This window comes from Schistocerca gregaria, chromosome 6 (assembly GCF_023897955.1).
Source record: "Schistocerca gregaria isolate iqSchGreg1 chromosome 6, iqSchGreg1.2, whole genome shotgun sequence".
NCBI classification, from domain to species: domain Eukaryota; kingdom Metazoa; phylum Arthropoda; class Insecta; order Orthoptera; family Acrididae; genus Schistocerca; species Schistocerca gregaria.
Window position 1 is genome coordinate 483,139,020 of NC_064925.1, and position 27,692 is coordinate 483,166,711.

The following is a 27,692-nucleotide window of genomic DNA, read 5'->3' on the forward strand; positions in this document are numbered from 1 at the left end:
TGTAAAGGTTTTCTTGAGTTTCACGCAAAATATAATGCAGACGCATTGCTTCCCTAACTCTGCCATCTTGAAATTCGAAAACTGCATGACACAACATTCTACTCGAGACAGTACTGAACAATAACTATCAAACATACAACAATAAAACTTCCAGCAGTTACACATTAAAGAGGCATGTGTTACACATTAAACAGAGGTGTGTGCAGGGATGCCGATTGCATTTCGGCCCAACACGCTATTGGCACAAAATTATGGATCTTCTGGAATTTTTTGAACAGACCTTCTATTCCAACACACGAAGACTCATTTCTCGCTTTTCGCAATTTTGTCAAGGTGCTGCACTGCTAATGCCAGTTGGTTGACATAATGCAAAGTCTTCAAGTTTAAGGTTCTATTCATGCATAAATCATTCTTGTGCATGTAGAACTTTAGAAATTATAGAACTTTGAGAACAAAGGAATCGTGTACAATTGCCCTGTATAATATTTGATTCATCTCTGACAAGCAAATTTTCTTTTTTAGCCCAGTGATTCAAAAATGTGGTTTTTAGGAACTTTAATTGTAAAGAACATACAAATATAGAGAGGATCGTCAGAACAGAAGAACTCGATAACAAATATAAGAGAGGGAGATATCCAATTCAGCAGTATTTGATAATTATTAAAATGAAAATAAATAAATAAAGTAAAATAAATTATTTCATTTGCTGAACAGGCCTATCATCCTTTCTTGACCTATTTTGGTAATAACTTCATTGTTTGTATAGTGGAATGACGTAATTAACACTGCCAAATGTTCAAGCAGCAAGTCTTAAATGAATCTCAGTCAATTATTAGCCATGGTTTACCTATTTTCTGGGAGTATCTACTAGATCTGGAGACAGTGCCAGAGCCTAAAAATCCAAGAACTTCCAATGCTGTTTCATTGTATTAACAGACATTAAGCACTGACAATGACTTCAGATCTCATTCCATCAATTTTGGTGGCTACATAATTCTGAACATCACTCTGTCTACCTATTAATAAATTTCTGCACCAGCTACTTTCCCCAAAAATTATTAAATATCTTCATTTGTTAAAGTGTACTCTTCTCAGTGTAGTGACTCTGTGGACTAACAGCTTCTTCCTATCCTATGACTAACTTTATGTAAATTCAGACTGAAACTTTAAGCTAAGTTCAGCATTTTCACTGACATTTGTTTGGTATGGTCAAACACAACAAACTAACATAAAATGGTATTTAATGTGTAATCTTTATATCTAGTGGATTGTGAAAGCAATGTTAATTTCACCCATCTACATGACAGTTTTATTTGAATTTCCTATTTATTAATTTCCATAATTGTGAAATTAATTGTGATAATGCAAAGTCCTTAGTGGGTCATCAGTATTGTTGAGGTGCTGAGTCTCGAAACATGCATAAACTAGACTGAGAATAGTGCTAGCTTTCGGATGAAACCTACACTGTAGCTAATATAATAAATGTACACTCACATTCACCTGCACTGCTACTTTTCCCTGGCTGACCACATAGTGTCCACACTGCAGCTCAACTGTGGTGAGGGCTTGTCAGGTAGGATGCATGAGGGGATACAAGAGAGACTGATAGCTTGATGAAGAAGAAAAAGAAGAAGAAGAAGAAGAAGAAGTGTGGAATAGGAATGAACCACCAGTGAGCTTATTCTGGCTGTAAGCAGGAAGAATTGTGTGCAACATACAATAACCTGGAGGAGTGAATTAGGATGGAGAGAGAAAATGGAGAGGTAGGTGTGAGTATTGGATGACTGAAGTTAGCAGGGCTAGTGGAGATGGAGGCCAGGAGGAGGCATCACTTCCAGAACAGCTAATACGAACCTTCAGAATTAGTGTAACATATTGAGTGGGGAGACGATGTTGTGTTAAAAATTTGAAACTTTTTTGTTTATATTATGCATTTCTTACCATGTGAAGCTTCTCTGTCTGTTTATCTCTGCAAACTGTGCATTTGGATTTCAAGTTTTAGGTGTATGAAAAGGAAAGAAACAGGGACACACAACATTGTTATCTATGGGCAGTTTATTTCCACAAAACACATTCTTTGAGGATACCAGATGCTCTTCAAAAACAGTGTCTTGAAATACATACACTATAATAATATACTGTCTTGTTACACACATGTGCACAGTTAACATGTTGACAGCCACACACTTTGTGATGGCTGATTCACTGCCAAGCCAGACACACAGCATTAGGCTCTGCTATGTCAGCAGATGGCACCTGAGCCTTTGGTCGAGATGTGGCCACCAGCGGCTACAAAGCAGTCAGTGTGTTAAGATTTATTAGATTAATCGCCCACCATTGTCATCACGTAAACACAAGTCTGACAATACCTGACAATACCCCTGTACTGCACATTATGCATAGGCTTTCAACATTAACATACTCCTTGCTCTCACATATTCACAGTTTTTTGACTCATTGCTCCGGACTAATGTCATCTAATCTCGCCCTTTGCAGAGATCTCTCATTTCATGGTTTTTATTGGTTGAAAAGAAAATGTGACAATAATTAAGGCGACAAAAGAAAAAATTATAGAGATAACCTTCTGGTATTTTAGAACCATTTAATTCATATATCCGATGTTTTGTATCCTTGTGTTTTATAGAGAAAAAAAAAACAAACAAGGCACTACTTGGATGTACTTTACTGATACTGTATATTTCATATTCAATAAAATTCCCCACCTTCTGGCAGACCAGGCCTCTAATGTATTCAATAAAAGTTTTGATTGTATTTCTTCTAAAAATAAAAATATCTTAAGTCTAAAACAACATAGAATTTGGAAATTTTCAGGCTTTGAGATTATCAGATCAGAATTTAGAAATTATTGCAAGGTATGGGAATGGTTGGTGTCTTGAGATTGTAAATTAATTAATTAATAACTTCTGAATTATGAACATTTATGCTGAACTAATTGTTTTCTCAGAATCATGGACAGTTGCCCAATAAAGTTAATTTTGTTACTGGTTCTTATATTTAAAGTTTGATACAAGTAGTTTTGTATGGTGATGACATTATAGTATCTTCATATCTGGACATATCCTGAATGTATAACCGAGTGAAAAAGATTCCACCGCAGTGTCCCTGGCTTGATGCAGTATATCTGCAATAATAAGAATATTATCATTTACCAAACGAGAAAGTTGAGTAATTCGTGTACATTTATGGTGCAGTCATGATTCTATATTTGTTTGGATTAAACATGTTTTGTTTTTAATTCATTTCAATTTCTACTATTAACTGTAACAATGGAGAAGGAAACCTAACTGTTGGCAAACTCTGATTTACTTATATTTCCAAAAATTTGTTTTGGATTTATTTACCATATTCACACAGAAATGACTGACCACAGCAGCTATAAGAAAGAAAACTTCTGACTATTTTACATGTGTTCCAGTTTTCAAGGAATTATCTTTTTTAAATATTGCAGATAATAGGCCTGTGTGCCGAGTTCAATATTGGTGAGACTCAGTCAGCCATCCAGCCTAGTTATAGCCATAATACTTGTTTGTATCTTTTGCAACTTATGTGAAACATTCTCATCAATACAGGAGATCAACATAAAATCATATCCACAATTGCATTTTAACATAGGGCTTAATTTGGGCTGTAATGCACCAGAAACGGTTCTGGCATCTCCCAGGTGCTCACTGGAACATGTCAGCACCAAAGATTTTAAGTAGTACATGTATATTAAATCATCGCAACATGACTAATTTGCTGCTATGTTGGCACCAATGAACATGATGCTGGGTAACTAACATGATGTGATGGGCAGGGTTGTGGGGTGAGGTGTAGAGAGAGAGAGAGAGAGAGAGAGAGAGAGAGAGAGAGAGAGAGAGAGAGAGAACGTTCATTTATTGTAATGATCACAGCAGGCGATAGCGTCATGCACATCTAAAACGATTGTGACAGCCTCACCCTTTCATTTTTATTTTGTTTTTGCAATAATTCAATGCCACACACACATGCTATACAACAGTAGATTAACAGAACAGTTATCATACACCAAGTATAGATATACATTTGGAAGAATGTGATTTGCATTAAGACATTTGTTCAATTGAACGACATTACCCATTACTGGAGAGAATTAATGCAATCTGATTTAAGGTAGGGGGGAAGTGAAGGAAGAACCTTCAGATTATGTTTTCTGTGTCTTGAACCTTTAAAATTACAAAAAAAAAAAAAAAAAAAGGGAAAAAGTAACTGGGGGAAATTCAGGCAACAGAATAGTTTCAAAATTAATGCTTCATTAAATTAAACTTACCTATCTGCCCTCCCCTCTCCAAATGACACCTAAAACTGCAACACAAAGCAACTGGCCCTCACACAATTCGAAAGCTAAGCTATGGCCACAATCCTTGTACATGCCTATCCTGTGTACTGCATTGTTTCTATGGAGGTAATGATCTTATCAAGCTTTTGATAATTACATCAGATCTATTGATAGGGTATAACTGGACACACAGATGTTTCAAAAACTAGCTATAGACATTAAGAATGTGATCTGAAAGAGACACAGGAACGGAATGCTTTCAATAGGAAGGAAGACATTCCACACACTTCAAATAGTTTGTCGTCAAATTAGTAGGCAGGAAAAGGAAATGATTAGCAAGCTAGTTTCTTAATAAATATTACTTGAATAAAAATTTCTCTAGCAGTGAGGAGAATTTTTCTGCCGATTTGATTACTTTGTTCACATAAAATACCTCAGACATTCTGAACTAGTACACAGAAATGTGTAATTTATGCATATTAGCCATTCGATCGTAATTATCTTACATTGTCCATTTTTCTATTATATACTTTCACATTTTACTACCTTGGGCAACTCATACAGAACTCTCCTGTTGTCTTGCCTTTTGGCCATCACAGAATGAAGCTACCTCACATATGATTGTTAAATCAACAGACTTTCAGCATGTGTTTTTCCTAGAGAAATAATTTGAAATTGCCAGCATTATTTTCATTCAGATCATGATACATAGACTACGTAAAGCTTGTTGCGGACCCAAATTGCTGCATTTAAGGAGGAAGATTGGGGTTTAGCATACCATTTATGAGAGATACCTCAAGCTCACATTGAGCCAGGATTTCAAGTATATCTTTCTCAAAGGAAATGCTGGCACTATCACTATAATTTTTTTCTACATCAATGAAACTTAAATCTGAATGGGCTTTTGTAGTCCCTCAGAGTCCAAGCTCCAATTACAACCTTACTTCATGCATTTCAGACACTGTGAATCATCAGAATCTGTCCAATGAACAGAACAAATGAGAAGTAATATATTTCTACGGAAATTACATTAACACACTCACAGACTTCAGTGAAGGCATACCATTTTTCAAATCCCAATACACTGCATGTGGTAAGTTCACATGTATACTTGTACCACAGGCTAGTGCCATTTGGTGAGGCATCCTACCTTAAATAACAATCAAATTGGTACTTTGATATCTTCCAAGACAGCACTGCAAGTGGGATGGACTGGGCTGAGGACTATGCTTTCCTACCTTTCATCCTCTGCGCGTTGGTTGTGGCAGATATGGCCATGTTCGCAGTGTGAACACCACATGCAAACACTACAGCTGTTAAGAGTGAAGTCACCAAAGTCTACAGTTCTTATGTTAATGTCTTTGCTATGTAGTTTAACAAAGGATTAAGTTGCATATCCTAATTTTACAAGACAGGTTTCATTAGCTTTACATACTGTCCAGTACAGGAAAAGTTACATTTTCCTGCCATGCATAATTTTAAGCCATACTTCATATCAACATACTTGTCCATTTTATTGATTATTTTTCTGAAATCACTGTATGCTTAATATGTTGAATTTATTTGAATTTTTACTGTAAGTCCAATTGCATTTAACCCACCAAAAGGCCACAAATTATCGTTCAATGCATATACTACCCCTAAGGATGGCAGTAGCAACACAGAGCCTTGTGCTCGACACTAATGCCAATGCCAGTGCTAATGCTAGGACTGGTGATGAAATGTCAGTCACTATCTTTGCAGCAGCCCGTGTGCTGAAGTAGGCTGTTCCATTAAATATCACTAGTCTATGGCACAAGTGTACTGATGAGATTCTGTGTATCGAGATTTTAAATGCGGGCTGTCTGTTTTTTTCTAAAGATGTATTGTGATTTCAGTATAAATATTACTTCTCATTTGTTCCATTTATCTGAAAGATTCTGAAGATGGCTGTGCATGAAATGTATTCAGACATACCTTTTCAAAAAAAATGAAAGTGTAAGTAGTTATCGAGATGGACAGTTACAGCAGGTGTTTAGAAATGAATATCTGGGTCTTAAGCATTTATTACATTGAACTTAAAAATTATGAACAGTACTTCAGATGAAATAGCTCTTTTTCTTTTAAGTGTTGAGTGAACACCATTCGTCACATGGAACAAATCGAGACAATAAGTGAGTTCTTTCCAAACCTTGATCAGTGTTTTGCAACAACTGCTTCAATCCTGATTCTAGAGTCATGTAGATGAGTTGGTAGTGGAAGTATGTGCACAGTACCCGTTATGAATAACTCAAAGGTAAAAATTTCATCTCATCAGATCAGAACAGGTGAATGTGGAGGCCATGAGAACAAGCTCTAATTTAGCCCCTTGGGGCCAGTCCAGCAACTGGGTACGACATTGTTAACTAGTTGGGTACTGAGCTATGCCAATGATGCTTCACACGATCTTGCTGTCAAATAAAGTGCTGTGATTCAGTTTATAACAGATCTTTTATGTTGGGATAAATTCATTTTATTTTTTTTAGATGTTTTCATTAAATAGCTGAATAAATTGTAATTGGGAATAATTTAATTAAGCAGAGTAGAGAAGGTAAATTCAAAGAGGTATTCATTGGGTGGACATTGTCGTAATATAACGTCATTGTGTTGCTTGGTTGTTAAAACATGTTTGTGTTCCATTCTGCTGTTCGGTCGTTTGTGTATCTGAAAGGAATTAATTTGGGGACTAGAATAAACTTCCACATAATAGTTATGATTCGATGTTCCGACAAAAGGGGTTAATGTCAGTGTTAATTTGGATTGCGGGCAGCAGGATTAGTTTTGACAGATACGTGAAAACGGACGTAACAAAAGTTGTTCGCGTATCATCCTTGAACGTGACTTATTTAATTAACGACTGCAGGCTCATTAAAAGCTATTATCTCATGATTAGAATCAATTGCTCTTTCCTCCTAGATAGAAATCATTCATTCACATTTACATCATAAGAAAAGGATTATTAATAAAAGTGATGTTAAATGACATTTACATGTTATTCCATTAGTGTGGAACCGACGTAATATCTCTGAAATGACGTTGATATATAATTTGTGTTAAATACTGAACTGAGATAGGAAGTAAATTGAAATTAGTGAACATTTGATACTGAGACTATAGAAGCAGAAGTCCTTAAGGTTTCTCTTCTCTAAAATGGCAAAATAGGTACGAACTTTAACTCAATAGTCGACATTATGTATTGCAAAGACATTAGCATTTCATACTTATTTTGCTGACGCGCTGTTAAACAAAGGAACGTCGAGTCTGTACGAGTAATAAAATTAAATCTAAAAACATAATAATGGTGAACTGTATTGTGTGTTGTCATTGGGCAATAACTGCTCAACCCTGGAGACTTGTGTTGTGAAATTAGAAGTCGGGCATATAAAACAAACTTAAAAATCTATTCAAGCTACAGTGGAGTCGGCACAACACGATGTGGGCAGTTCTAAGTTTCTTCCAATAGTGAAAGAGAATCCTAGGTCTAGCACATCAGGATGATGAATACCAGTTGTAGTTGCTTCACCAAGAAAGAAAGTCCCTTAAACTTTCTCCCAGGATATGGCACAAAAAGACATGCAATTTAGAGCACTGTCATTTGAACTGTACCATATCATGGGGATTTGCTGACTCCCAGTTTACACACCTTGTGTGTGATCACATTTCCACTTAGATATAATGTTGATTAATCACTGAAGACGACATGATCCAGAAGAATCATTATGCAAAAACATTTTGTTCGTAAAGGTAGTACATAAACCATACGACACAGTGCATGTACGTAAGTGTACAAACAGAACTGTTTGCGTTACTCTTTCACCTGATATATCAATTATAATTTAAGTTGAATGTAGTGAAAGATGAAAATTCAATGTGAAACATCTGTTTGTTACTAGTGACATGGTGTAGTACTAAAATTTTGTGTGTGTATGCTTGAGAGAATGCACTGAACATGAAGAAAGAGAAAAATATTCAGTTTCAAATTAATGCACGTCATGTGCCCATTTGCAATTATGTATCAGCACGTTGAAAAATGCATTTATTATTAGGAAAAGGGAATGCAAACAAAAACAAAGATGTCAGATTAAATAAAGCAAATTTATTGCTCAAGGCAATACATTAGAATTATCATGTTTCCAAGCGAAAAAGCTGCCTCTTCGCTTATTCAAACCTATTACATCTTTCTGATAATCAAATGACTTTCCACCACAGTTTTGGCCTGCATCCTCCCAAACATCGCTGGAGACAAATGCATTTGCTTACATAACTTGAAATGACCTAACATTTCAGATAGTTAATGATAAAAAGTTACAGGTTGTTTAAAATTAGTAACTTAACAGTACATAAGAAATGAGTTTTAATTCGCTACGTCTGTCACCCAATTATATCCAAACTTCGATCCTATAAAGAGTTTCTAAAGAAGTTTCTTAATAAAATAATATAAAAATTATACAGAACCAGTCAATTTAACATAAAAAAGGTGAAATACGTTCAAATAGTTAAAAATAAATGCATCAATACAATATGGTAATAAAGATTTGTATTGGTGAAGGATGGCAATGAATTTGTGTTTATGAAATTGTTTTCACAATTTGCTATTGAAATGTATCTGAAACCTTTACCTTTTTCATATTAATAATTTTGAAATGGACTTACAATTCAAACAGTTTGAAATGTAGGGCTATTACACTTTTTCCACACTTCCGAGTTTATGATTAGATACAGACATCGAAAAAATTAAAACTATCTTAAATTTTCCTATTGTAGCAAATCAACATTTGAGACACCACATCATGTGCATCAGCAAATGACTTCCGACTTGTGCTGGTTTCAAAAACACCTATAGACTTGACAGAAGTAACATTGTAAATGAATAGATTACTGTAAATGGCTGTGTTGTATTCTTGTACAGTTGTGGAATGTAACCATATACCTGAACACCCAAGCAGACCCTTCCATAAGTTAATATTTTGAGATTCAAATCATATTTTCCTCAAAATCTTAGGCATCAGGATACAGCACTATAACCCTGTCATATGAAGTGTCACCTCTCTAGGTTGTTGGATCTCCGTTTTGAGGTGGATGTTCATAACATTGAAATTGTCCCCCCTACAATACTTAACACCATGGGATACTTCCCAGATTTGGTCTCTGTCACCTGTGGAATGCTGTCGTGGAACAATAGAATGTCCCGATAATAATACTATACAGATATCTATTAACAATTGCTCTGAATAGTTTTGAGACTGTCATCACTGCTACATATAGCAACTAGTCAATATGTTTGGTATGCACACATTCAGTCTTTCTTGAAATAAAACAGCCACAGGAGAAGATGGAATGAATGGCTGTATATATAAATGTCAAAAAGATTTGCTATTGAAGAGAATAAAGTACCAGCACATTTCAAATGTCATTGCTTAATCTCACAGATGCCACCTTCAAAGACCTAACTGACAGGTCCAACCTCAACTAACTCATATAAAAATGCCGGTCCTGCAGATGCAGGTGGAACAGGATTATTTGCAACCCCATCAGGAGCTGCAAGAGGCATGGCAACTTCCTCCCATTCATCTATGTTGCCACGCCCATCTATGTCTAGCCCCAGGTGGAGATTTGCTGGTGTGCTGCCGATCACGAAGTGCTCTTCTGTCATTGGGTGCAGGTCTTTCAGCAGCAACCTGGACACAGGTAGCAAAATGTTTGAAACATAACATAAAATGCTGTTATATACTTAAAACACAGAAATTTTAAGTTATCAATAAGGTGTACAAATGTTCCTGCTCACCAATTGTGATCGTCAATCACAGTGTGCACCTTGGGCACTGGGAATCCATTGAATGGAGATGCCACAGGTAGTGTATAGGCACCCATGTTTTCAAATACAATCCAGTCTCCCACTTCCAGCTCTGGCAATAAGGTGCGTTCAACTATTTGATCCAGACCATCACATGTTGGTCCCCACACAGAACACTGGCGTATTTTTCGCCCAGCAGCCTACATAAGAATGAAGCTGTGGTTCATACATTATCTTTCAACATGTAAAAACATTTTTACAACTAATTCCTATGGCTTGTTTATTGATGAAAGCATAATAGAGTGCTACTGTGAATAAGAAAAACTATAGTAAAAGACAATATTTCTGTACACTTTTTAAATGTGTTAAATACCACTTGATTATGTCAAGAAGTGAACTGGAAAGGAAATGATTACTACATTTTCAACTGAGTTTTTTGTAACAGTTTAGGGGGAAAAACAAACATTCATTAATAGACTGTCCTGGTAGAAGCATCTGTCAATAGATGTATAATTCTCAAGTTATGTACTGTTATCAACTTACATTAAGAGGTATTGGTGTTACTTCCATATGGTCATACAGCAGGCAATTAAAACTGCCATAAACACCATCATTGACATAGTACATGACTGATGTGATGGATCCGTCCTCATGATTAATAAGTTCTCTCTTGGAATGGACATTTGTGGCTAGTGTGTACGCTGACGCAACATAGTAACGTCCTGGTTCTGCTATAATGTGAACTTCAGGATCAGGAAAGAATTCTTCCAGAGCATTATTTATCACTTCTGCAATCTAAAATGAAGAGAAAACATTTTTATTTCAATACTCTGTTATACCATTAGAAAGTGTATTAAGCATAGTACTGTTACTTTTCAAAAAAGAAAATCATTACTGTAACACTAGTTACTTATAGACTATTAAAAATAATGCTCTCCATAAACTTTCTTTGAAATTGTATGAAAACTCTCTGTGGCTTAGTGCAAGCACACATTTATTGAGTTGATTGGACAGAATAACAGTAGTAATGAAATGAAAATTAGTAGCATTAATACTCTTTCAAATCACCTTTACGAATCTGAAGTCTAAATATAAATAACAACAAGACATAATGCCACAGTATTTCCAAAGCAGAAGCTCAGTAAAATTAAAAACCAGTTCTAGAATAGCTTCACATGTAACTGGGCAAAGAAGTGATTTTATATGATCTCACCTTGTCTATGTAGGAACCCTTGATGCCAGGATAACCACCACCGAGATCCAGCAAATTCATGGAGAAACCTAAAGTTGCACCGAGCTCAAAAAGGTTGCGGGCAGCAGCAATGGCTCTGCGAAAAACAGGTGGATCTTGACATCCAGAACCAACATGGAAACTGACTCCCACAATTTCTAATCCCAGCAAGTGTGCAATCTGCATCAGACGAGGTGCATCAGCTTCTGGATCACAACCAAACTTCATACCCAGTTGACACTGAGCAACAGCTGCATCACATCTGATGCGTATCACCAATCTGAAATAATAGAAGACACACTTTATGAACAGGCTTTTATTTATACTTTTCCAAGCTGTCATTTATTTTTCCATAATGACCAAGAAAAGGCAAGAAACCTGCATGAACTGAGGCATGGATGAGCTGAAACAAGAAAGATTCACTCGAAATTTGGAAAAAAATAATGAAAACAAGTTATCCTCTTGCACTTTCTTCCAAGTCCGTGATTAACTGCTTTTGGCATTGACACTGCCACTCAGTTTTTGATTCCATATAAGTACTACGCCAGTTATGCTAGTGTACAAACCCATCACTGCCATGTTTGTTTCATTGCACATTACTGACAAAAATATAATAGATTTATAGTGAAAGGGTGGAACAGATGCTAATCACGATTTGAACATTTTTATCCGCGAATGACACCCATAAGACTTATTTATGTAGTTGCAAGTATGCTACAAAAATGTGACAGCATAGCATTCTTGCACAGCACAACTTTATCATACAACAGTTGGGTACTTTCTTGTATTATGACATTAATTGCACACAAATTCTTTTTATGGATACTTAATCTCTATTTGACTATACATATGTGACAAAATTTAAGTGTTCAAAAGCTTGCAGTGTTTATTTTTTAAACAGAAAATTCAATTTGGAAAAGGTTTAGATTTACAAAGACACAAATCAAATGTGCATGGTGCAATCTGTTGGTCTGATCATTAAGTTCTGTGACTAAACCTCTTTTACTTCTGGGAATGACCTGTTAATGTGAAAAATGTGAAGTTGCACCATGGTTCACAATCCACATGAAGCTATTGCCACTGGCTAAGTGGCTGGATGAGTCAGTTGAAATGTCATATCGTGTACCACACTAGAGGACAATGCCTAATGAAGCATGGGAGTGTTTAAACCAACCATGTTCATCTTTATCTTACCACAAGGCAACCTCCATCCCCTCAAAAAACTAATAAGATCCTATTTTATCCTGTAAGAAAATATCTGATTCTGCAAGTTAGAGGTGCCATTATCTAATTGTATGGGATCACATCAGCACTACTTAGAGTTTCACTTTCTGTAGGCTGCTACTGGCTATTCCATATTCATTTTAATGTAAGACCAAATATACAGAAGTATCATTCTCTTCCAGAATTACTTATTTAGCCTATTATTCAGTAAATTACAAGTTAAATTCATTAAACCGCTTTTAAATGAAAAGTACACCATTAAGTGCAGAAGTTTCCAGCAAAGAGTCATTATTTAAAGAGGACAGTATTTTTTGGAATTTGGAAACAATCTTGATCTAACAAATGACACCATTTCAACAATTTCATTACACCATGAGCTGGAAATTACCAGTGTGTAGCAAAAGAATGCAATACCCTCATTTAGATGAATGTCAAGAAACATACATACCACACACTCGTCAGTATTATTATTGTGAAGTACGTTGAGGAAGTGGAGAAAATGGTCAATAGATTACAGTGCAATAAAGCAGCTGGAGTGGATGAAATTAAGTTGGAACTCATCAAATACAGTGGAACATCAGGTCTTAAATGGCTACACAGGATAATTGAAATGGCCTGGGAGTCAGGACACGTTCCATCAGACTGGACAAAAGCAGTAATCACACCAATCTTTAAACATGGAAACAGAAAAGATAATCATCTCAGGTATTGTTGAAAGGAAAGTGCGAGTATTAGTTGACGACCAAACGGATGAAAATCAGTGTGGATTTAGGCCTCTTAGAGGTTGTCAGGACCAGATCTTTAGTTTACGGCAAATAATGGAGAAGTGTTATGAGTGGAACAGGGAATTGTGTCTATGCTTTATAGATCTAGATAAGGCATATGACCAGGTTCCTAGGAGGAAGTTATTGTTTGTTCTACGAGATTATGGAATAGGAGGCAAACTTTTGCAAGTAATTAAAGGTCTTTACATGGATAGTCAGGCAGCAGTTAGAGTTGACGGTAAATTGAGCTCATGGTTCAGAGTAGTTTCAGGGGTAAGACAAGGCTGCAACCTGTCGCCACTTGTTTATATTATTTATGGATCATATGTTGAAAACAATAGACTGGCTGGGTGAGATCAAGATATGTGAACACAAAATAAGCAGTCTTGCATATGCGGATGACTTAGTTGTGATGGCAGATTCGATTGAAAGTTTGCAAAGTAATATTTCAGAGCTAGATCAGAAATGCAGGGACTACAGTATGAAGATTAGCATCTCCAAAACGAAAGTAATGTCAGTGGGAAAGAAATATAAACGGATTGAGTGCCAAATGGGAGGAACAAAGTTAGAACAGGTGGACAGTTTCAAGTACTTAGGATGCATATTCTCACAGGATGGCAACATTGTGAAAGAACTGGAAGCTAGGTGTAGCAAACCTAATGCAATGAGCCCTCAGCTACGATCTACTCTCTTCTGCAAGAAGGAAGTCAGTACCAAGATTAAGGTATCTATGCACCAATCAATCTTTCGACCAACTTTGCTGTATGGGAGCGAAAGCTGGGTGGATTCAGGTTACCTTATCAACAAGGTTGAGGTTACGGATATGAAAGTAGCTAGAATGATTGCAGGTACTAGTAGATGGGAACAATGGCAGGAGGGTGTCCACAATGAGGAAATCAAAGAAAAACTGGGAATGAACACTATAGATACAGCAGTAAGGATGAACAGGCTTAGATGGTGGGGTCATGTTACACGCATGGGAGAAGCAAGGTTACCCAAGAGACTCATTGGTTCAGCAGTAGAGGGTAGGAGGAGTTGGAGCAGACCAAGGAGAAGGTACCTGGATTCAGTTAAGAATGATTTTGAAGTAATAGGTTTAACACCAGAAGAGGCACCAATGTTAGCACTGAATAGGGGATCAAGGAGGAATTTTATAAGGGGGCTATGCTTCCAGACTGAACACTGAAAGGCATAATCAGTCTTAAATGATGATGATGACGTTTCTTACATTATCGAAACAATGCAATTATTAAGTAGCAAAAACGAATACTGTCAAATGTGTGTCTCATTGTTAATTTGCAGTCTTACAATACATCTCAACAAGAAGAAGAAACTTGATTTAATTGCAAACAGAATACTCACTTTGCTGTGGGAAACAGGCTTTTTATCTTGTGGAGTTCACACTCATTGTCAAAGGTCATAAGATCAACACCTACAGCTGCTGCATGTCTTATGTGAGAGGCTGGTTTTGCTGGATTTGCAAAGATTATGCGGCTCGGATCCACACCGATGGACAGAACCTTGTTGATTTCAGCCTGTAAAAACACCAATGAACATTTTGCTACAGCTGACGCATCTCTCAAATGGAAATGGTTTTTAACATAAAATCATGTGACAATGATTCCACTCACCTTTGAAGCACAATCAAAGGAAGTACCAAGTGCAGCCAGCACTTCCAGTATAGTCAGACTGTCATTGCACTTCACCGCTGAAAGACAAAAAATGGAATCAGATTACATTTGGCAAAGAAAACCAGACTGAAAAGGTACTTCACAAATTATGACATTGGTACTAAATAGGCAAAACTGTTACAATATGCATTATACCATAGTATGGCTGAACTCTTGGCATTTTAAGTTTCCATTCTTTGTGTTTCTTCATTATATCTCCTATGTCACAAACATAAAATGCTTCCTCCTGGACCTAGAACAAGAAGTAGTTTGCAAAATTAGAGGCAACAGATTTAATTTTAATAAAATGTATTAAAATGCAGTTAAAACAATAATAGTAACATACTCCTGATTCAGCAATGTCTTTGATGATGTTCCAGACATTTGCACCTGCATCCATAACATGGATTCGTTCATCAAGGTTGCTCAGCTTCATGATTGCTGTTGGTTACAATTGGTGGACGATATTTGGGAGAAACTGTGGTCGACTGGACCTTGATTTTCAGAAAAACTGGTTGGAATAAGCAAACTGAAAAGAAAGAAGAATTTTAGCCGAGGTAACATACAAATATCTCAGTTTTAAAACTAAATGTTGATCTCACGCAATACTAAAATGAATTTAAACATGTGTAATTGTGACCTAAATGAAATATATGAAGCAAATTACACAAGTTATTGAATGAAATATTGCAAAATACTTACGAGGCAGCCTTCGTTCAGTTTTGGGCAGCTTGTACGGAAGGCAATTTAAATACGGTTAGATATTTTTGTCAAGCTGTCAGCAATGTGCTACCCAAGGTGGTTCACCGTTCAAAGACAGTCTCCAGTTAGACTTGTACAGGCAGAAACCTGCCGTCGGGCTCTGAACCAGCCGACCAGAGGTATCACTACCCTGTAGGTAAAGGAGTTAGATGTAAATCAGAAACATTATTCACAGCAATTTGAATGTTTGGTTATGGTACGTACCAAACGGCTAACATACCAGTAAAATTTAAATGACAGTAATACTCGTAAATCTTAAGTACACCCCAAAAGAAACAGGTTTTACGTGACCAATGCAGTTGACACCAAACATTATAGTATACAGTCATAATTATTTAAAACTAAAGAAGATTTTACAGCATAACCTCTAAGTCAAATTTTGATGGTTATTAGCTTTAAGCTAATTTATTACTAGTATAAAGTGCAAACAAAATACCCTCACACAAATACAACAAAATCAAAATGAAACAAAAAAAAGGAAGTTACTATTCTTGTACGACTATAACTTGACCGAACTTTAGTTTCAGTAAATGTAGATATACTCACCCAATTAATGTGCAGACCAAGTTGCACAATCAAAGCTTGTGAACGCATTCACTAAGGCCTTTCAAAATTACTTTCTGTGCACCAGCCGGCTGGCGGGTAACTATGCTGTGCCGTTGAGCCTGTGTTGATGCCGTTTTTTGGCTAATACTGAGCGAACTCCGGACCACGCAAGTACCCTGCCTCCTCGTCAGCGTCCTCTGCAAACACTGTGCGTCGGATTCTGCCGGCCGGGCGAAAGTAATTTGTGGCTCAAGAGAGCGCTTCGCTTTTGACACCCATTCGTGGTTCTGGCGACACTGTGTGATGTGGCTGACCGAGCTGCCTTTATATAGATAGGAAGCAGTGTGAGGGGTGGGGTACAGGACCTTATCTAGCCAGTGGTGTTGCAGGGCCAAGGAACAGAGTCCTCTTCAATGCTCTTCCCCTCCCCAGACAAGTAGATTGAACCTTAACATCTGACTCCAGTATTATCACTTATCAGTTGCCACTATCAGCTCCCAGTTCACTCTTCACATGACCACACAGTCAAAGGCCCTATACTTGTTAGAACACCATGAAGTGTTGGACAAGGTCATTTCCCATTTTCAGTATTCGACTAAATATTTTGTATGAGAAACCAATGATGCTCTGAAAATAAATCTTGGCACACCCCTAGCATGTGTTACATTACTCATAAAAAACAACCCTCGTATATGGAAGTCAGAATTCCAAAATATTGTAATAAAAAGCAGTAAGTCCTGCAAAGGATCAACAGCTGATGCAGGTACTGACAGGCTCTTTAAGTATATAAATGTAGCATTTTGCCTTTAAACAGACGAATGATCTATTATTGTTCATTAACAGAATAAGTGACATATCTGGAAATGATAATGGCCATGAAACTTGTACAAAGTTACCCAAGATGGAGTGGTTACACGAAACTATGGACAGAAAAAGTAGATAGAAAGCTTCATTGGAGCAATTCTAAAGAAACGTTATTCAATCATGATTGAGGTTGCTTATAAAGCTCTTTCTCAGAAGACTTGTGATTCCTGCTTGTCGACATAGAACACTGACCAAGAGAGAGAGAGAGAGAGAGAGAGAGAGAGAGAGAGAGAATGAATTTCGTAAATGAGAGAGCATCACTGAGATGCTTGTCAAACTCCAGTATCAGGTGCTACAAGATAAGGTTTGTGCATCAAGGAGGATTCTATACATGGTGTCCTGCGGGATCTTGCCGATCATGACGTAAATATGGAAGAAAAAAAAAAAAAATTCTACTTGCTCGCTGTGCCTTGAAGTACCTCGCGCGACTCACTGCAATTGGGGGGTGGGGGGGGGGGGGTGGTTGGTGGTTTGCTGAGTACTGCGGTATTGTGGCAAAGATGTCATCCTGAATTCTTGCCACAACTTTAGTCAAATAAGGCGAACTTTCAATGGAGGCTAAGTTTGCCTGGTATGTGACAATCTATATTCAGAGATCATACCCACTTCCACGCAGTGTATTTTTCTAAGATGCACTTTAACAGTCAATAGACCGTATAGGTTAAAGAGTGCGTAATGCGATTGGAACCAGTGTTACAACACTGTAATAGTCTGTGTGCTGACCTCAAACATAGAAAGCGTCACAAATGACTTGACTGCTAACGGAAAACGAGGCAACAGACTGAAAACGTCAAGCACACTAATCGACAGGCAGAACATCGGAGTGGATTTTCAGGGGGACACACTGGCCTTGCCCGACAATTGACGAGAACCGTTAATCACTTTGAGCCTATCACGCAACATCCGGCCCACAGGCAGGCAGCAAACGCGGGAGTTTAGCCACGCAAGTCTACTAACCGACAACTAAATGATTGCTCCTCCAATTTGTCAAGTCGGCTGCTGTGAAACACGTGCGTCTGCACAATGCACCAAGGACTTGCGCACTGCTGCAGGTAGACTAAAACCTGCTAATCGAATGTCTTGTAGGAATTTATTTTACCTAAAGCTACGAGCGGGATTTAATTCTGGCGATAGGAACCAAAATTTTAGGCTGAGCAGCGTCGCAAGAGACTGTCACGCGTCGTAAGTAAATTAGCAGTTAGAACTGTATTTCACGTAGTATGGGGATCACTAAGAGTCACTTTCAGCCAGCCAGTCAGCCACCAGGTTTCTGAATGTCACCCACCCAGCCGTCGATGGCAGCTACTTTGAAGTCGTGACCTTTGTCGATGGAACAAAGCTTCGCGCTAAGTCTTATTTTTAGAGCGGAGGCGGGTTAAGTAAACGCCCATAGGCCATTCACAACTATTTCCGGTTCAAATATTTTAAATTCGAGGTTATCCATGTACTGATCGCTATTTAATGACTGACATGTTCTTTTTATGTCAGCAACGCAGTCCACTGCATCCTCAAGAGCTGGTGTTGATCACACTAAAGTTAAATGAGCACATGAAATGTCAGAGGACATTGCCTTTTAAAGGTTTTCGAGTGAACTAGATGTCCCAGCCGACACCAGCGTCAGACGGCTTGATGTTGAACGGGAAAGGGCATAACAAAACACGAAGCCAGAATCTTATGGTTTACAAAACAACCCATAATTATATCTCTTGCAGTAGCTGTTGTATCAGGTTACATGTTTTAACATATAATCGAAACTGTGAGGACGTACAGAATTTTATGGCGATGAGCATGACGTTTCAATAGCGTTGCGACACTCATTCCTGCCAACTGTTTCCGTAAACTGTAATGTTACTCCGAGAAGTTAAATGAATGATTCGATAAAGAAGATTTATAAGTTCTCTGTCTTCCACAGGAAGACGTTTACACTTCTGCTATTCGATAACGCTTGTCTTTGCTTCCAAGGCATGTAGGTATTAAACTAAGGTAGCAAAGATGGACATCACGATTTTTATGTTACGTTTCTCCGACTGTTTCAAGAAGCACGGTTTCATTGTGGCTCTCGTTTCCATTCGTAAACGGTTTTCCATGAATTGTAATGGTGCCATGTGCCTGAGCTCTCAAGAATCTTGTATAGGATACGTAAAAAGTAGCAGCAGCAGCAATGCTTCTTCTGTCGCTAGTAGTACGTGCTAGTAATATGACTAAGCCAGACTGATGACACGTAGCTGTTTTTAACACTGGGATGCTCGGGAAGTTTCCTGACATTTTCCTATCTTGTGTTAATGTCCGATTACATTAGCACAGTGGAGCAATAACGGAAAGTCTACGACGAGTAATGGAAACCATCCACGTCGCATACCGTACTTCTCGTAATGTATATTTTCTATGTTTTATGAAGCACCTCTCGAATATCGTCGTCGTCGCCGCCGTCGACCTAGCCGCTTAAGCAGTAGCAGTAACTCGCCATTTTATCTTATGCAGTGAGGGACCCGCTGCCTTCGATTGAAATGACATATTTGGTCCTTATTTCCAAAGTAAGTTTCACCAGCCCCTAAGGAGCTGGATGTAACGAGTGAATGAACACACGGATATTCATGTAACACTGAGTATATTTTTCAGACTTCCTGAAGTGCAATATCAGTTTATTTTAGGCGTCCTAACAATGGGACAGTGACATGCTACAGTATCACTCCTGTGTGGATATGCCTATTTGTACACATCTTGTATACAAAAATTACTATGTACATTATTGAAACCTACTGCCTTTACATTTTATGAGAGTTTCTCCACGGTAAGCAGTAGAATGAAATATTCTCATTCTCTTTCACGTTTTACAATACCAGGTGGCTAAAAGCATGCTACGTGGACTTACAATTTTAAGTTTGATGAGAACTAGAGCTATGAAGTCAGTGAAGATGATGACTAAAAATTGATTATTCAGTGCAATATGGATGAAATAACATATGAAGAAGACACTGAAAAATGCACTGAACAATTACTGTATTTTATAACATTTACGGTGTACTTTTTAGAACTTATAACCAGAAGGAATGAAGAGCATGTTACAGATTTTGCTCCAGAAGCTAAGCATTAGGACATGGACTGGAAAAATGAACAAAAAACCCTAAGAGTGGTATAAATGCGAACAAACATACACAAACACTAATGAACCTATTACAGAATGCAGCAGAATATGATTGCCAACAGAACAAATTTTCTTTTAGCCAAAGAAAAGGTAAAATCTTTTATAGGTGTAGTACTACTGAGCAGATAACGCAAGCTTCCCCATGAGGGTATGTACTGGGAACAGGCTATTACCTACTGGAATAGCAGGTATTTTATAGGACAAGGACCATATGAAAGAAGTGGTGGTGGTCATTATTCACTCAGATTTACATCTACATAGTAAACAAATTGTACACATATAGAACTGAAAACCCAAATCAGATGCTCTCAGTTTTGGATGCCCGAAAGAGAACAGTGCTGTACTTTTCAAACCACTATTGTGCAACTTAAATCACCTAAGGGATTTGCATACTTCATGGCGTTTCTTATAGTCTTCAGTACTGACATTAAAACTTCATTTTCATAGCTAGTTTTGCCACTGTTCCAAAAATAGGAAATTATAGTTTTCGTACTAATATACCGATTTTTTTACAGAACGTTGTTTTTCATTTGTCACTCAGGGTATCTCAGTGACAAAAACGGTAAGAAAAGTAAGGTCTTGACAAGTAATGGGCTAATGCAGCAACATTACTCGTGCCAAAATCGGTGGGCGAATGCAGCAGCATTACCCGCGCCAAAATCTCTATTTTAGTCATTTATCTCCAGTGTGAAGTTTCAACGTCCCGTCGACACTACAGTTTGAGAACACAACCGGGCAGAACAAGGACACGAAAGGTAATCGCTTGGGGGAAAAGTCTCGAAACATGGCTCAGGGTAGCAGATTACGAGTCCGCTAACTTGTGGCGCAGTCAACTTTTGTCTCGCAGTTTGAGGACATATATCGATATTTACAATTAAACATACAAAATGATTTTTGTAGGCGGGTAAAACTTTTTACGTTAATTTTTTGGCTTGGCCAGCCTGCTGCAGTAGTTACTGGTCCTGAATCGATACTACGAATTTATTTTTATTACGTACAAATTACAACATCAATGACGCATTACTTATTCCCTTTGGCTCCATCCTTGCCCACCAATAAATTCAGGAAACCCTCTGAGCTGTGAAGTCAGTTACAGGGGGCTCTATCGTTTAACATGGGTTTCGACCCACAGTTCAAATTGATGTTTTCCAGATCAACAAACCATTGTTAGAGTTGAGGTATGAATCCTGGAATGTTGTCTCACACCCCAGACGTATACTGAAACGTGAAAGGCGCATTTAACTACGGAGGGGGAAGAAACACTTGCGCTTTAAGACAGTCTTCCGCCACACTGCGCCTAAGCCAGACTTCTTACATAACACGTCCCGGAAATGGCTTAGCTGGGCACGGCAACGACAGCAAAAAGTCCGTCTGATAAGAGGCTTTGTGACACCGGCTGGGCGGCCGCGAACAGCATCTGTAGCAGACCCAGCATCGAGTGTTGGCGCTGGCCCGGATATCGATCTGTGGCGGCAAGGTGCGTCCCCGCCATTGACGCAGTTTGGCGCTGCTACTGAGGAATCAAATGTTAATACTGGCGTTCGCGCAGAGGGCTCAGAGTTTAAAGCTTAGTAAGTGAAGCCGAATTAGCTTTACAGCAGAGTTCTGTCGAACCGAGAAAGAAAAGAATAGGCAACACTCGCCCTAATTGATCAAGATCTTCGTGTACAACATGCAGGGTAGAAACATTCGAGAATACGGCCACAGTACTTTAGAACTGACTGAACATTTGTTTCCTTCACCATGCACTGCAATTTGGCAGAGAATGTAGCTTCAGTGACCTGGCTTAATTTTACACGCTGTTGGGGCAGTTGAGAGAACGTTTGGCACTGGTATTCGAGATATTAAGTGTTCGCGTGAATCTACACTGCGATGTAATCCTACACATCAAAGCCAGGAAATGAACGACTGCGCCTAGATGGGAATGTTACTGGATGGGAACCATTACTATTGATTATTTCACTGTAAGCTTCGCGAATTGTAGAAGGAAAATCTGCGTTAGTGTCCCATCGACGACGCGGTCACTAGAGCGAGTTTATCTGGGTTTGGGGGGAAATGTGGAAGGTAAGCGACCGTATCCTTTTTCAGAGAAACCATGCCGTAAATTGGCTTAATCGATTTAGGGCAACTACGGAAAACGTGGATGGTTGGACAGTGATCCAAACCCGGTCCCTTCGAAGTCCAGTGTCTTAACCACTGAGCCATCTAGCTCTGTTCCCTTACAGAGCACCTTCTTCCTAACGAAATCATAGTGTGACACTACTGTGAATTATTCCTCTGGAAACGCAGCCGAAAATTGCCGGTCGCAATGTCCACTTTACAGTTCACTCAGTACTACGTAAGTAATGTCCAAATTATTTCTACATCTGAACAAACGTAACAGCTAACCACAAAAAGTTACTTGAACGCTGCTTCGCCAGCAACTGTATGGAACTGCGCTGTTTACTGCTCCATCTATTTCAGAATACGTATGGACAGTTCATTTTTGTGCAGATGCAGATTTAGTTATTACATGCTAATTTCTGAGGCACATCCGCACATTTATCACTAACATGGCCACAGAGACCGATATCGATTGTCTAGGAAGTATAGATTTTTGTCTATTACAGCAGGAGAAATGATTCAACAGGCATGTACTGAATATGCACCACAGTTCGAAGAAATTAACTGAAACGGCAAGAGTTTAAACTCACAAAGCTGGTAGAACTGCATTGCAACCGATCCTCTATATTAAAAAAGACAGGCTCGAGAAAACATGTCAGTGCAGTGACTGACGCTCGTCCGGTTACTCTTCCACGGCAGCCAGTCATCCCAGTTCTAGTCAGCAACTATTAGATTCCCAGTTAACCTTTTCAAAACATGTCTAAAATCCTCCTCCCCCCAGCATCATTTGAGGAAAACATGATTTTTCCATAGAACCGTGTGATTAAGCTGTTTCACCTTTTGCATTATTTCCTCAAGTTGCCCCCCCCCCTCCCCCAACCCTCCTATGAAATAAGGTAGCAACCCACTATCAGAAAATTGACATCACCACAACGCTAGTGTAATCATGTCCTCTAATTGTCTATTAAAAAAAAGTCCGTCTCAGTACACCCAATGCTGTAGCCCAGGCTACCTTGCCACGAGCAAGAATGCCCTGCGTTAAGACGTCCGCAAATGAGAGCTAGCGGGGCAGTCAAGGCTACTTCGGCCTTCAGGCGCAACACGCGCAAACGTCATAGGTCTTACCTGCATCGGCTGCCACCGAGCAAGTTGTGTCGCTGCGGTGAAACGCCACAAATTCATTGCAAGGCTACTATACTAACTCGTGTTTCAGACGATACTGTAACAATTACCCACGTTCGTCCAGGAGCGAGGACGACTTATGACCACCTCTCTACTAATAATCTGCAATTTACGTTCGGTGCTCCAGGTAATTTGTTTATCACATTTTCATTTCATGGCATGCTTTGAGAAATTCAAAGTAGAAACAGCTGATAAGTGAGTTAACTCTCACGGCGGTGGTAATACGCGATGCAGGAAACCATAAACATCCTCAATGTAGCCCCTTTCCAATTAAAAACCGTACGCTCCCACGCGCCGACAGCGAATGGAAAGCTTAAATGACGTAGGTGGTGTAACTACACAATGTACATGAAGCCCATTGCCCCTTCAGTATTTTGCTGTTAATATGTAAGTATGACCATGTAAGTCTTACTGGCTGTTATTGAAAAGGGCGGCCTTGAAATGCTCTATCACAAGGATAGCGATAATAGTATGAACTTGCGAAATTGCACTATACAATGGAAGTTTCGTGTCCCATTAGCTACAAGCATTCACCTGAGGTGACGGTCAAGAAATTTAACACCCTCTCTTCCATGCATTTGGCCCGATTTTATCAAGGGATGTAAACTGCCTACGGGGCAGTTAAGTTTTCCTGTCCAACAGATCTAAATCTTACTTTGCTTTTGACTAACAAATTGCAACTGGTGTCCGACTGAACTGTGATGGATATTGTGTAATTGCGTAAATTCCCTCTTCTATGTGTGGAAAATTTAAGGCGAAACCGAAACAGGTCTAAGCTGAAATTCACTCGCCAAATTTATGACTTAACGCATGTTGCATTTATGATATTAAAAAATGCCTTGCATGCAGGACTTTTAACTGCTTTTGTCTAATATCAGACGCATAATTTTGGAAACCTGTCACGTAATCCTGACGAACTATAATCCTCCTCTGGCGAATGTAGTGCACACTGATCGCATAGTCATCGAAATCTATCAACAGTTATTACTTCAGATTAAAAATGCTGCTGTATATAGGACAGTCAGATTGAAAACATTTAGACCTTAATAGAAGAGTTAAGTCTTCAGTCTAGTGTCTCGCATTGTGGTAAATAGCAAATCGCCGCCCCCGCTTTATGTGACGGGGAAAGTAGAAGCAGCAGTATGCGGTCGAGTTAGCAGACTGTCGCATGACCTTGCAGGGCCTGGCGACAGGACCTCAGGAATGCACCCAAAATAAGTCCGTACTTGCCCACTCAGGGGTCTCCCACTATTCACGTGATACACTTCTTTGGAGCAGGATTTCCCAGACCAGTCACAAATCACTTTGTGCAAAGCAGTTGGAAATTTCTTATTCATCATTTAATGTTATTTTTGAACCGGTTAAACGATTACTACGCAGACAGTCAGTCGCCTTAATACTATTACATTCCTGTACCAAAACAATGTAGTTACTCTGGGCAAGACGTATTGAATTACAGCTCCTGAAAATTCATTGTTAAGAGTTAAAGATTTGGTAGTACTTAGTCTGACACTAATTTCTCACGTCAAAGTTCTTCCTTTGAAAAAATTTCTGAAGAGTAAAGTCGTTGCTCTGTTGTATAAAGGAGTCTCAGTTACAAGTGCACTCAAGTGAAACTCACATTTGTATCATCTATATTTAGGTTTTGTACAAATTTAAAGCCCCGTGCAATTATTTTGTACTATTCGACAGACAGCGGTGCAGGATTGGCATTCTGCACATAGTACCGCTTTACATTTTTGAATTACGATGAGCTAGTGTTTGATGATGTACGGCCCTCCTTCGGAAGAGAACTGACTTCTGTTAGTCTAGGCCCATGACGCACACGCCCAAAGAAAACTGTGGTCCGCCACCCACTTCCAAGTTGCCCATGAGTCATCTTGTGCGACAGGGGAAGGCGGTTACTTACGAACGTAAGTGTTGTATTGTTCGGAGAAAAAAAAAAAAAAAATGGAACATCTAGCTGATGCCTATCCAGACGACGCTTAAGCAACGGAGCAAATCCTACGAGCCAGCTACTGTCACAGGCCGGTGAGATCCAGTTTGAAGCGGAGAAACGCGCCTGCGCACCAAGTTTGCAAGCACAACACTCCAGCCACGTCAATCGATAGAGACCTGCAGCTCCTGTTTACGACTTCCCTGGCCTGCTCCTGGAGCATTTACTGTTTGCAGTAGAGACAATTACAACACACCAAGGAAAACAACCTATACATGTACGGTTTTACAAGTTTTCAATCGGTAACAGGAGTAAAATGTGCACAAAGAAGTATCTACAATGACAGAAATATGGTCACTGCAGTTTGGTGCTTTAATGCAGTTAATGAATCTTACTATTGTCCCATCTTACTTCCCTCAGATTAAACTGAACCGTTTAGACCTGCTATGCGTACATCTATGGGAACAAGTAATACTTCTTTGCAGAACACTGCGAAACAGTATACCTAACAGCAAACTGAGAACAGGGATTGTAATTACACCACCACGGACGGTATCACCTTTTTGTCCAACAGAAAACCACCAAAGCTACAACATTGTTATTCGATTGGTTAAAAATTCTCCAGATTTGTGTGTTAGTATACTAAAATGTTTTACTGCTTGCCTAATAGGGATGGGTGTCTACTATTACGGCGCTCTTAAAATGGAGCAGCCTTTCTTGCGTAAGAGTCCTCCATCTGGCTACCTGTTAAAGAGGCCGTCTTAGCTGTTAGTACATTGCGGAAGCGTTTGTTTAAACTAGATATGGGGCGTACTGTGGCTAATTATGCTGTTTTGCTTATACTCTCCTCTGGATTTTTTAAAATTCGTTTCGTTTCTTTAAAAACTATCAAAACGAATGGTCTTTACGAAAACAATAGTTGACAGCTTAACATTTGTTACTGCTATGTGTTATTCCTGGCATGGTTATTGGGATGCATTCAAAATCCTCGACACAAAGTCGTCTGAATTGCATAGAGAACTAGATCTAGTTCACAGATTTTCAGCGTAATATAGCTAGCACTCTCCACTTTCGTTACAAAATATGGGTTCATTATGCTATGCAACAGAATAAAAAATTCCGCCAACAAGTACTAAAACAAGTCTTAGTCACTCTTCACGGTAAAAAATTTAACCTAAAGAGACTTCACTAGGAAACTCAGTAGGTCTTCACACTCGTCAGAGATCACATGACAAATAAATGCATGCAGATAAGCGTTTCAATTTACGGGAGACTTAACACAATCGCTTTGATGACGTTTTGAATTTCACAACGTATTGAAATAGAGTACATCGTTCTGTGACATCACAAGTAACTAATTAAATTTAGAGCTACAGCTTTTAACTGCAAACACTACTACTAAAATTTAACCACGTTATATTCACGTATCTGTCATAATATTCGAGAACAGCAGAAAGGCCACAGCTGAAGTTCTGCTCACTCGCAAATATAAGAAAAGGATACTCAAAATATAGACAATATGTGCTTACCTGAACCGAAGCTAGCCACCCTTTGGGCAGGCGCCTAATTGATGACGGAATGGTGGATGGTTTTTAATCACTTTTGAAGTAATAAGTTAATAACTTTACGAAGAGCTGCGAGGTGGACTGTCGCGCGACCACCACTAAGCCTCCATTACAACAAGAGAGCGCTCTAGTGGCTGAATTTCGAACTACGACCCACCTGGCTTGCTAGTGTCTCTGACCTATTCCAACATAAAGATCTTTGGAACAAAAGCAAGTAACGTTGTGCCAACATGACACAGTCGAGTCCTTACGTGGGCAAGCAAAAGCTAAATGAAACAGGAATCTTATTTTACGCGCTTCTTTCTTAGAAGCAACTGTGCATAAAATTTTGATTCGCGTATTAGTCCGATTCCGCGCACTACGTCCTTTGCTTTCTCCTTTAGGTGTCGTATCGAAAGGCAACAAGCATTAGTTAAAACCAATATATTCGATACCTTCTGACTTTGCACACTCAATTATTTCAGTATATCAGGAAGTGACTGCGAGTCACAATAAATACTGAACGCTTTACGCAGGAGACACTTGTCTTATTCATTCATTAATTCTCAATCTTTATTGTAGCGTTACGGA

At 38.7% G+C, this 27,692-nt stretch overlaps 1 protein-coding gene across 4 annotated transcripts in view; it reads right to left on the reverse strand.

The window, feature by feature from the left end:
• Positions 1–8,412: 8,412 nt before the first annotated feature.
• The window catches only part of LOC126278697 (ornithine decarboxylase 1-like), a 98,280-nt gene continuing 79,000 nt past the window's right edge, over positions 8,413–27,692 (reverse strand). For 2 of the 4 annotated variants that reach the window (XM_049978965.1, XM_049978966.1), the window contains exons 2-10: positions 15,722–15,911; positions 15,366–15,548; positions 15,176–15,272; positions 14,981–15,057; positions 14,712–14,884; positions 11,344–11,641; positions 10,674–10,925; positions 10,122–10,330; positions 8,413–10,014 (exon numbers count right to left, since the gene is read on the reverse strand). In XM_049978965.1, the coding sequence (XP_049834922.1) occupies positions 9,783–10,014; positions 10,122–10,330; positions 10,674–10,925; positions 11,344–11,641; positions 14,712–14,884; positions 14,981–15,057; positions 15,176–15,272; positions 15,366–15,455 (1,428 nt within the window). In that variant the 5' untranslated portion in view covers positions 15,456–15,548; positions 15,722–15,911 and the 3' untranslated portion in view covers positions 8,413–9,782. Of the gene's footprint in view, positions 10,015–10,121; positions 10,331–10,673; positions 10,926–11,343; positions 11,642–14,711; positions 14,885–14,980; positions 15,058–15,175; positions 15,273–15,365; positions 15,549–15,721; positions 15,912–16,327; positions 16,727–27,086; positions 27,341–27,692 lie in introns of those variants that run through there. The other 2 variants (XM_049978964.1, XM_049978963.1) reach the window with 2 other exon arrangements.